Source organism: Nannospalax galili, unplaced genomic scaffold (assembly GCF_000622305.1).
Source record: "Nannospalax galili isolate Female #2095 unplaced genomic scaffold, S.galili_v1.0 scaffold5, whole genome shotgun sequence".
Taxonomy (NCBI): domain Eukaryota; kingdom Metazoa; phylum Chordata; class Mammalia; order Rodentia; family Spalacidae; genus Nannospalax; species Nannospalax galili.
The window spans coordinates 2,704,917-2,717,050 of NW_008353126.1; the positions used below are offsets into that span (position 1 = coordinate 2,704,917).

The window sequence follows — 12,134 nt, forward strand, 5'->3', positions numbered from 1 at the left end:
ACCGGGCTGGCCTTTATCTCACAGAGATCCACCTGCTGAGATTAAAGGTGTGCACTACCATGCAAATACAAATTTTTAAATTTCTGGTGGAATTGTCTTTCTGCAGAATAAAATGATACTTTAGACCAGGAGATGACTCAGTTGTTACAGTGCTTGCTGCACAAACATGAGAACCAGAGTTTAGAGCCCCAGAAGGCACATAAATGCCAGGTGGGCGTGGCAACCCACCTGTAATTTCAATACTTGGAAGACAAAAACAGGGGATCCTGGAGCAAGCTGACTGGTGGTGGAATTGTCTTTCTGCAGAATAAAATGATACTTTAGACCAGGAGATGACTCAGTTGTTACAGTGCTTGCTGCACAAACATGAGAACCAGAGTTTAGAGCCCCAGAAGGCACATAAATGCCAGGTGGGCGTGGCAACCCACCTGTAATTTCAATACTTGGAAGACAAAAACAGGGGATCCTGGAGCAAGCTGACTGGCTAAACTAACCGAATTATTGGATTCTGTGTTCAACTGAGAGACACAGCCTCAATGAATAAGGTAGAGAGCAACTGAGGAAGGTTCCCAACATTAAACTTTGGTCCTCTGTATGTAGGCACACATTCATGCATGTGCACCTGTACATACATGTGTGAACACATATATGCATAAATGCACACTACACAGAACAAAAAGAACACACCAATTAATAGGGTGTCTATTATAATACCCCAACTTCTGCCTCCACTACTTCTAATATGAATGCTGTGTCCTCAGCAGGTGATCACTTAATGACAGTAAGACCATCTCTCCTTCTGTATAGTACCTGATAGGCAGCATGGTGTCATCAAATGAGATTTTAAACTAGAGAGAACTGTGTTTGGCCTCTGCTTCATCCTTTAGTAGCTGTGTCATGTTAGGCAAGTTACTTAACCTCTCTAAGTCCTCTCATCCATAAGCAGGAATAATACCATCTACTTTGCTGGAGCCAGCACATGCCTGGACCACTGTAATTAGATACTCTCAAAATGTCAGTAACTGGGGCTGAGAGATGGCTCAGTCATTAAGAATGCTTGCTGCTCTGTCATAGGACCAGAATTCAGTTGCTTACAACCACCTGTAACTCCAGCTCCAGAAGACACTCTCTTCTGGCCTCTGAAGGTACCTACATGCACATATACCCACATAGCCACATATTACATAAATAAATAATAAAATAAATCTTAAAAATAATAGGGCTGGAGAGATGGCTCAGTAGTTAAAAGCACTGGCTTCTCTTGTGGAGGACCCAGGTTCAGGTCCTAGCATCTAACAATCACCTGTAACTCCAGTTGCAGGGGATCCAATGCCCTCTTCTGGCCTCTGTGGACATTGCATGCACAGGTGCACTTAGGACACATGTAGGCAAAACATTCATCCACATAAAAATAAAATCTTTCAAAAAATAAAAAAATAGGGGTTGGAGAGCTGTCTCAGCAGTTAACAGTACTGGCTACTCTTGCAGAGGATCTGGGTTCAGTTCCCAGCACCCACCTGGCAGCTAACAACCATCCGTAACTCCAGTTCCAGGGGCTCTGACACCTTCTTTTGGCTTCTGTGGGCATTGCATGCACATACTGCACTTATGTACTTGCAGACAAAACACACATACACATAAAAATAAAATAAATAAAAAATAAAACAAGTGACGGTAACTATTATTACCTGAAAGTTGGCACATTCTTTTATATGAGAACTGCCTCAGGAGACTTAATAAGGATTGAAAGTCACTTCCCCTTATTTCTAGTGGGGTGCTTCCTTCTCAACCCATCCTTACTTTCCCAAATGACTTCCTGGACCAGAGACTCTCCTAATGGCAGTCTTGTTGGCCTGCACTGGGGAGTTTCCCCATCTCTTCTGTCCCTGTCTTATTAGTCTGGGCAAGAGGGAATGAATGACTGAGAAACAGCTGGGGTCTTCTCACCTCATTTAACAAGCAGAAGGCACTGTTCAGCAGAGAGGGACCAGGGAGGCATGCTGTTTACCGACTTGTCCAGGAGAGATTTGTGGGGAGATGATGAAAATGTGCCAATTCCCAGGCAAAGCACAAATTATGTGTTAGAAAATGCATTTGGCACAAAGATCTTTGCTCTGCTTGTCAAATATTTGCTCAACCTGACACTCTAGATCTAGGTCTAACAGAAATGGTCTAGCTGTTTATATACAGATTACTGTGAAAATGGCTTTAGTAAATGATTAACCCAAATGCTAAGCCAGACCTCACTTTCCTAGCTCAGGTTTCACCAAGGTTCAGGCTGGGTACTAGTCAAGTTTGAAAAGTAGACTAGATGTTTCATAGGTTGAGGGACAGAATGTGGCTTGAGAAGGGCTGGCCCTGGGCTAAAAGGTAAGAAGATAGTTTATCTCTGGGGTCCCAAGCTCCTCTCTCCACACCTGCCTCCTCCTATCAGTATCTTCTCCCCATTTCTAGGAGTACAATGTTCTGCCTTGGACCTTTTTTTTATCAAAAGAAAACATTTCCTTGGCAGATCCCAGGACCTAATGAACACAAGGGCACAGCTCAGACTAGCTCAGACTCTTAGCAAGGGCCCCCCAACTTCTCTAAATGTACGTTCTTCATCTGTAAATGGGGAACTTCCTTCCACACTATGCTCTGAGTAATAAATGAGATAATGCTGTATCAACTGTCAAATAAGTATGACATCTCTTTGTGCTCAGGCTGGCTAGGTAGTCAACAAAGTGACCATATTCTTCATGTTAAAAGCTCACTTCTCAGTCTAAGAGGCAGATTGTGAAATCAATGGCAGAAGAATAGACTCTAAGAATTCAGGCTCCAAACCTAACAATTTCATGCCAGCTCTGAGATAAAAATCAGGTTATATAGAGTTGACCAAAACACTCCTCAGTAGTTTTTCTACAGTCAACTTGTCATTCAAACCCTTGCACAACTGCTGAGTTGGAAACAGAACCAGAGACAGACTAACAAAGGCCAACATTGATAGAGGTGGAAAGTGAATAAGAAATTCAAGTGGAAAAACAGGAATTTAGACTTATAGTTAGAAACTTCCTCCCTGATCTAAACTTTCCTGTTGGCTGAAGAACTACACACATTTGGCAAGATCTGTATAGATAAATAGGTCTTTTGTTTTAGGAGTAGTGTAGAAAAAAGCAATCCACAAGGTCAATGGCTGGACCTGGTTAAGCAAATACACATCACGATTAACCTGTTTGACATGTGGGAATGTGAGGGATGTGGGTCTTAAGAATGGTCCCTGTGCTGGGTTTGTTCATGGTTCTATGTAAGAATGGAAAACAGAATCATGATGAGGGTTGCCGGGGGGTGGGGGGGGAAGCAGACCAGACTTTCTCCTTCCTGGCTTCAAAACTTACTCTAGAGTAGTCGGGTACCTGTCACTGCGCTGACTGAGCAGAGAGCCCTTTGATGACACTGCCTATGCTACTCCAGTGCTTTGATGCTCCAGAAACCTTCTCAAATAACCAGGTCTTGTTTTTCTTTTTCTTTCTTTTTTTAAAGATTTATTTAAACAAAATTTAAATTATATGTATATATGTCTGTGTGTGGGTATGGGCACATGAGTGTAGGTGCCCATGGAGGCCTGAAAAAGGTATCAGATCTCTGGGAACTAGAGTAACTATGTGCGCCTCCACCATGGGTGCTGGGAATGAAATTCCAGTTCTTTGCAAGCGCAGCAAGTGTTCTAAATAGCTGAGCCATCTCCCCTAGTCCCAGCTCCTGTTTTTCAAATCAGGATGATTTTGGAGGCTTCTCCCACTTTAGAGTTGCTGTTTTCAAACTGTGCTCTAAGGAACCTTGGATTTCTCCAAAATATCTGCTTCAGAGACTGGCATGGTGGCACAGGCCTCAGGAGCTTGAAGCAGGAGGATGGCTTGAGCCCAGGAGCCCTAGACCCACAGGCCAGCCTGGGCAAAATAGCAAAACTTATCTCAAAAATAAACAAAAAAAACCTACAAGACAAGGGCTGGAGATATGGCTCAGCAGTTAAGAGCATGTACCACTCTTGTAGAGGATCTGGTATGGTTCCCAACATCCACATCAGGTGGCTCATAACTGCCTGTAATTCAAGTACCAGGCGATCTGACCCTCTGGCCTCAGTGGGCTTCTGCATACAAATGGTGTATATAAACTCTCTCTCTCTCTCTCTCTCTCTCTCTCTCTCTCTCTCTTTTTCTCTCTCTCTCAAAAACAATATTTTTTTTTGTCTTTTTGAGACAGGGTCTCCTTGTTGCCCCAGCTGTCCTAGGACTCATTATGTAGACCAGACTGGCCTCGAACTCACAAAGATTTGCTTGCCTCTGCCTCCCAAGAGCTGGGATTAAAGGCGTGCACCACCACAGCTGGCAAAAGCAATCATTAAAAAAAAAAAAAAAACCATAAAAGCTTGCTTTGGATCCAGTGGCTACTATTTAGTCTTATAAAAGATCCTAACTTTCATCTTCAGTCTTTCCCAACAAAATGGTTGTGCTAGCAGCCTGATTTGACAAAGCAGAAATCCACTGAAACATCACATCGCATCTCACAAATACATATGTAATTATTTGTCACTTAAAGATAAAACTTTTAAAAGTTTGTGCTCATTAGTACAGCCTCTTTGTTATTATAAATTAACTTTGACAATAATTGTTTACATTTTTTAAATATTAGGCATTGTGGCACATGATTGTAATATTGGAACAGAGGTTCAAAGTCAGCTTTGGATATATAGTGAATTCAATCTGGGCTACATAAGACGCTATGTCAATATCTGCCCCCAACACAAAAGAAAAAAAGAAACGAAAAGAATTACTGTCTTAAGCATGGCCAGTAAGATGGTTCCACTTCCTGGTTTCTCCCATGTGCTTGCTGGTACCCAACTCTGCCCTCATTTCACTCCCTCAGAAACATCACCTGAGTATTTGTCAGGATCACATGGATGGCAAGAGGTTTCTCCTTTATTTGAGTAAGAGTTGGCTGGACAAAGCTTGCAGAAAGAGGAGCCCTGCTTGGCTGCATATGTGCCAGGCTTGCAGGGAAAACACTCCGAAGTGTAGGCCACCCCTGGGGAGGAAGAACGATACAGAAAACCAAGGATTGAGACCAGACACAGACTTTAGGGACCATCTCCCACCTTCCTCTCACAGTCAAAGTCCAGGAAGATTGCAATGGATCCCCAGATCCAGCCTTGCACTTGGTACCTGTTATAGCGATGTTTCTCACAAGCACAGGCTTGGACACTTTGGACCACACTGAGAAGGCTGTAGTTCTCCAATAGAGGACATTATTGCCTCGATTTAGCTCGACCTAAAATAAAATGACATAAAGTAGGCGTTGGTTCATTGCAGAGACAGGCATCACTAATATACCTGTTGAACTCCTTGCTGAATAGGTAGTGCTTGTTCTGACCCTCTGCCTCCTCTTCTTCAGCTTAGCCCTTCTCAGCGCATCTGCTTTGTTATTCTCACCCTCTCATACTTCCCTGTGCCCCACTCCTTGTATTATATATATCATGAGCAGATCACCTCTTATGGAGAGATGATAATGGAACCAGAAGGGACTGGCAGTAGGGCTGACTGGTATTCCCTCAATCTTCTCCGGTCTTCCAGGAAGTCTAGCCTCAAAGTCCTATGAAGTCATAGGAGCAAACAGGCCACCATACAGCCTATTCTATCACTCATAAGGAGAACTCCCACAGCTCAGACTCCTCCCTCCAGGGGCAACGGAGTGGATGCTCTCCTTGAAGAAGGCCATTGGCCCCTTCTCTGAGACCTCTAGGGATCAGCTAGTGTGGTACTCACACTGTGGAATTCCCATCCTTTCTCTGTGGTCTTCATCCACCTGGAGTCATCAGCATTGGGCTGACATTGGTCATTCTGGACCTGAGACAAGAGTTTGATAAGATGTTCAGCGTCCTGAAGAGATGAGAGCCTCACCCCACGCTGCACAGTGCTCTAGAGAATGCTTTCATGGGAAAAAGCTGCCAATTTCCTCTAGGATCAAACTCAGAACTCATAAGCCTTGAAGCAGGTGGGAGCTAGCTACACACAAAACATCTGAGTACTGACACCAGGGAAATAATTTGCAACTCAGCCCCTTGTGTGTTATATCATGTCTGAACAGGACAAAATGCCTGGAAATTTCACAGACTCTGTCCTCCCACTTAGCGTCCCTCTGCCTTTGTCTTTTGTCCTTGTCTCCTGAGGTCTCAAGCTCATTTTACCCTCAGCTTTCTTGGGAGAAAACAAACATAATTTTCCAAGTGTAGCCACACTTGTGACTGATTCCTGAAAATGAATTTGTGCCTCAGGGGGTCTTGCCCTCTCCCCCAATGCTCTCCTCTCTCCCCTCCCAGTCTGGGACTTACGAAAAATTCGAAGATGATGCTGGAATCCGGGTAGTAGTATTCAAAGTTAACTGTGCCAGACTGCTTTAGGTTGACAGCATACATCAGTGTGGCTGTACATTCGTCCGTGTTGGAGGCGATGTAGTCACCCCGGGGAACCCATTTGGACCTGTAAGGAAACAGGGACTAAGATCTCTGGCAGGGGCACAGCCTACTAGGCTTTGTGCTATGTGTTAGGTTTCATGTTTTCTGGGGAAAGCAAGTGGTAACCCTGGAGAATTCCTGTCTTAGGAGTCACAAGCTGAAGCTTAGATCTGAACATGCTCAGTGAAAAGTATAAAAGGTAACTTGAGGTACATCAAGGGGCCTGGGGCACAGCCAACAAAACGGATGTGCTTCCACACTTTGTAGAACTGACCTGGGGGTAGATGGCAGGTGAAGTGGAGCATGAGAAACTTTACTTGTTTACTGTCACCCAGCTATTGAGCGACATGTTTTTACATTCATGATTTCTGCTCATTAGTAAGATTTCTGTTCATTTACTAGGTGAGAGAACTGAAGATTGGAGAGTGCCTTGCCCAGCATCATAAAGCCTTCAAGTGACAAGGTTGGGATTCAAATTCAAGACTACTTAACCCCAAAGTTGTCAAAATCCATACACAAAGATAGCCTTCAGAACTTAGAAGTGCATCTAGCCCACTTGATTTTCCAGAAACCTCCACTCTAAGATGCTACATGTACATCGCTTTCACAATAAGGGGATGGCCAGAGAATCAGAGGTAATCAGTTTTGTCTGTCTATTTTGTCTCCCAAGTCTTACCCTGTCCATCTGGCCCTAGGTCTCTCCCTCACTCTCTACCACACCATCTCTAATGTAGCCTCCAAACTCGTCCTATATTGGGTCCTACATCCTCCAATCTCCCTCCAAACTGTGGCTAGAGACTTCCAGAATGAAAACACGACTGCATCACTCCCCTGCTTTAAGCTGCTGTGATTGGCTACCTCCCTGTTGCCCTTGGGAGAAGGCATACATTCCAGACCTATACTTTATACTGCAGACTCAATTATTATGCCAAACTTTCTCTTACCCCTGGGCTTGCCCTCTTCCTGGACCAAACTTCCTCCTCCTCCCCTTTGTTTAATTCCTCCTCTGGTCTTATAGTAAATGCTACTTAACATTAAGAAGTCTTCCTTGGTTCTGTCTGCTTCTGCAAGGGTGCCCTGAGCTTTGCCTGTTTTCCTTCTCATAGCCAGTTTCATTCTACCTTACTTCTAATATATTATCAACCACTTAAGAACTATACATAGGTAAAAAGAGCGTGCACCTATCTACCACAGACCTTAAGAAATTCAGCACAGCATACCTTTCATAGTGCTGGAAGGTGCTATGCAGGCTACAGGGGGAGAAAAGTCATCAATGGTCTTACACAACAGTGGATCTTGAATGCTACAGTACTGACCTGCCAGGCAAAATGTACCCACTGGTACAATAGTGGCATGAATGTTATGGAAGTTGTCAACCACTTTCTGATTGGATTCGAGGCCTGCTCTACAGGAGGGCATTCATGCCTGGCACTGTAAATCTGGTTAAAAGCCCATGGCTGAAGAAGACATAAGCCCTAGGTGGGAATCTTCTATTGTTTTGACTAAATAGATATGTCAAACTACTAAACTGTCAAACTGCCTGCCTTCTTTCTCTTTCTTTCTTTCTTTCTTTCTTTCTTTCTTTCTTTCTTTCTCTCTCTCTCTCTCTCTCTCTTTTTGTCTTTTTAAGACAGGGTCTCCCTGTAGTCCCAGCTGTCCTAGAACTCACTATGTAGACCAGGCTGGCCTTGAACTCACAAAGATTAGCCTGCCTCTGCCTCCTGAGTGCTGGGATTAAAGGTGTGTGCCATCACACCCGGTGCCAAACTGCCTTCTAAATATTTATATTTATATCCATAGATCGGTGCTGCTTAGTCAAAGAAGCTTCTTTGCAATATGCAGTAATTGATGCAGAAACTCAACCCATCAAAGTGTTGAGAATCAGTGACTGTTGAGTGTTCAGCCCTAAACAGGACCTCCATATGACCCTTCCTGCCAAGACTCAAAGAACATTGTGGAAGAGGGGATAAAAAGAATGTAAAAGCCAGAGGATGGGGAAAAGTGCTATATCCTTCCTGCCAAGACTCAGAGAACATTGTGGAAGAGGGGATAAAAAAAATGTAAAAGCCAGAGGATGGGGAAAAGTGCTATAAACACTGTCTTCTGAATACATGACCATCACACTCATGAACTCACAGCAGCTGTGGGTGCCTGTGCAAGACCTGCACAAGATCAAGCTACTCGACATAGTTATAGTTCTGGTAGTTGCCCATGATCCAGTAAATAACGCCACACATATACATACATACACACACATATGAAAGTAGGAGGGACACATGTTAGGAAGAAGAGAGGTATCAGAGGGAATGGGAGAGGTTTAAGACAGGGAAATAGGGGAGGTTATGTTCAAAATACATTATGTGCATGTATGAAGTTGTCAAAGAATAAATAAAAATTATTAAAAACAAAGTAAAGGCAATCTAGCACAGCGGAACTCACCCTGTGCCTTGGCTAGCCCCGCCCCCTTTCCGCCAATACTTCCTACTCCAACTACCAAATGTAAACATGTTCTTGACTCTGGTGCTTAACATTCCCATGAAGTTCTCTGGATCACTAAACCATACACTGCATCATGCTGCTTTGTCTGTCTTTAAGCTTCATATAAATGATATCATGCTTAATTAATGGCTGTGAGATTCATCCAACTCACATTATACCTCTTTTGTGCGTGCGTGCGTGTGTGCGCGCGCGCACCCGTGCTCTGAGAATGTAATACAAGCTACACATGTGCTCTGCCACTGAGCTATACCCCCAAGACCCTCTTTTCATTTTTACTGCTATCTAATATTCTTTGTGTGGTCCTAATATATTATTTATCACCACATTTACTACTGATGGACATTTAGATTGTTTCTGGTTTTTTGTTGTCTGCTATTGTACACACTCTGCTATGAATACTTTTTAAAGGATTTATTTTTATCTTTGTGTATGTTTATTAGGCTGCATGAGTTTATGTGTATCATATGTGCACAGGCCAGGAAAGGGATTTGATACCCTGGAACTGGAGTTATCAGTGGTTAGCCACCATGTGGGTACTGGGAACTGAACTTGGGTTCTCTGCAAGAGCAGTAAGTGTTCTTAACCACTGAGCCATCTCTCCAGCCCCTGCTGTGAACATTCTTGTTCCTGTATCCTTACACACAGGTGTGAGTGGAGCGCCTGGGAGTAGCTGCTGCTCAGAGGGTGAACACCAGCTTTACTGGATACTGCCACCTTGTTCTGCGAAGTGTGTATCCATTCACACCAGCTAGCAGTGTAAGAGAGCCTCTGTTGAGCACATCCTCTTCAGATTTGGAACTGACAGACTTTGTCGTTGCCATGTGACGTGGTGGGGAATTAGTGTCTAGTTGGGCTTTAAATTTTATTTCCTTGATTAGTGGCGAAGTTAAGCATGTTTTCTAAAGCTTACTTGCAGTCTGGATTTCCTCTTTTGATCATGCTTTAAGTTTTCCTTCATTATCAGTCTTCCTGACTAGCCTATGGATTCTGTGAGGACAGAGATCAACCTGATCTTGCACACTAATAATGTACCCCCACACCCAATCCCTGGGCCTGGCACCTAGGGCCTCAGGGGATTAAACAGATGGGGTGAGAAAAGGGCAAACCAAGACAATCCCACTGATGTGGTTTTGCCTGGGACTAACCCGGATCCTAGCTGCCTAACAATGGCCCTTAAGAAAGCCGTAAGTGGGCTGGAGAGATGGCTCAGTGTTTAAGAACATTGACTGTTCTTGCAGAAGACCTGGATTCATATCCCAGCACCCACATGTCAGTTAACAACTGTCCGTAACTCCAGTTCCAGGGGATCCAACAGCCTCTTCTGTCCTCCGTGGGCACTGCATGACACGGGTGCACTTACTTATACACACACATAAAATAAAAATAACAAAGTACTAATGAGAAAGAGAAAGAAAGAAAGAAAGAAAGAAGGAAAGAAAGAAAGAAAGCCATAAGCTAGTTCACAAAGTTCCCTCTCTGCCAAAGAAACCTGGCTTTCCAAGGTCTTCAGTAGTCAGTATAACTATCAAAATGAAAATACAAAGAGTTATTCCAAAATAACCCAGCTAACCTAACAGCATTGATTCCCCTGTTGAAAGAAACATTTAATACTGATGTATTCCACAGCCTTAGCTATAAATAACTTTTGCAGTTTGATGAATAATTAAAAGGATGCCATAAGTGGGTTACATTTGCAAAGCACATAACAATTCCGATTTTTTGCCAGTGTAATCCTTAACAAAGACATTTCACATTCAGTAATAACATGTTTGACTGATTTCTAGCACCAGAGGCATCATCACCCTCCATCCTTTCCCCCACCTCGTCATTGGTTCTGGGGATATGGGACTTGAACTCGGGACCTTGAACATGATAGGCATATGCTTTATCACTCTGCTGCAAGCTTTAGTTGTCAACTTGACACACCTGGGTTGAGGGAGCCTCAATTGGGAAATTTCCTCCATTGGACTAACTGTGGCCGTATCTGTGGGGTATTTTCTTGAGTGTTGAGTGATGTGGGAGGGCCCAACCCACTGTGAGTGGTGCCACTCATGAGCAGGTTGTCCTGTGATGCATAAGAAAGCAGGCTAAGCACGGGCTAGAGGAGCAAGCCAGTAAGCAGCATTCCTCCATGGCCTGTGCTTCAGCTCCTGCCTCCAGGTTCCTGCCGTGAGTTCCTACCTTGGGTTCCCTGAAGAACTGTGACCCTGGAGATACAAGCCAAATAAACCTTCCCCAAGTAGGTATTGGTCAGAGTGTTTTGTCATAGTAATGAAGAAACAAATTAGAACAATCCCTAAACTATACACTCTAAGCCTTGGTTTACTTAGGACAGAGTCTCATTATGTAGCCCAAGCTGGCCTGGGACTCTCCATCCTCTTACCCCAACATTCCACATACTATGATTACATGCATGTGTGTGAACACCTGGCTACATTCTTTACATGTATCATTTTATGTAATCGTTACCTGAGTAGTGTTTGGTTTTTTTATTTTGGGGGATTTTGTGGGGTTTTTTTGTTTTGTTTTGGCTTTTTTTTTTTTTGGCTTTTTGAGACAGGGTCTCCCTGTAGCCCCAGCTAGCCTGGAACTCACTATGTAGACCAGGCTGGCCTTGAACTCACAGAGATCCACCTGCCTCTGCCTTCCGAGTGCTGGAATTAAAGGTATGCTTTATCAACATTTTTAAGGTGAGTAAATTGAGGGCTGAGAAGATTAGATTTGCCATGGACCAGTCAGCAAGGATCTGCATGTGTTTTTAATTTTTCATGTTTATGTCTTTTTGATATCTACCTCTATTTTTCTCTCATTCTTGCCTCACAGTCACCATATTTGGCCTGCTGCTCTTCTCCACTAACATCCAGCATCCTGTCCTATTACCCCCTGCGTTGATTAGTTGTAACTGTCAACTTTACAGGCACAACCTAAAATCGCCTGGGAAGTGAGTTTCAAGAATTATCTAATTGCTGGGCATGGTGGTACATGCTTTTAATCCCAGCACTGGGAGGCAGAGGCAGGCAGATCTCTCAAGTTCAAGACCAGCCTGTTCTACATAGCAAGTTCCAGGTCAGCTGGGGCTACAGAGAAACCCTGTTTCCAAAAGACTAAATAAATAAATAAATAAATAAATAAATAAATAAATAAATAA

The 12,134-nt window shown here is 43.6% G+C and overlaps 1 protein-coding gene across 3 annotated transcripts in view; it reads right to left on the reverse strand.

Moving 5' to 3' along the window:
- Positions 1–12,134, reverse strand: part of Kiaa1324 (KIAA1324 ortholog) — a 100,576-nt gene that overhangs the window by 28,859 nt on the left and 59,583 nt on the right. For all 3 annotated transcript variants that reach the window (XM_008850404.3, XM_008850405.3, XM_008850406.2), the window contains 4 exons: positions 6,365–6,512; positions 5,799–5,879; positions 5,199–5,304; positions 4,912–5,061 (listed from right to left, as the gene is read on the reverse strand). In XM_008850404.3, coding sequence (XP_008848626.1) covers positions 4,912–5,061; positions 5,199–5,304; positions 5,799–5,879; positions 6,365–6,512 — 485 coding nt within the window. The remainder of the gene's footprint in view (positions 1–4,911; positions 5,062–5,198; positions 5,305–5,798; positions 5,880–6,364; positions 6,513–12,134) is intronic.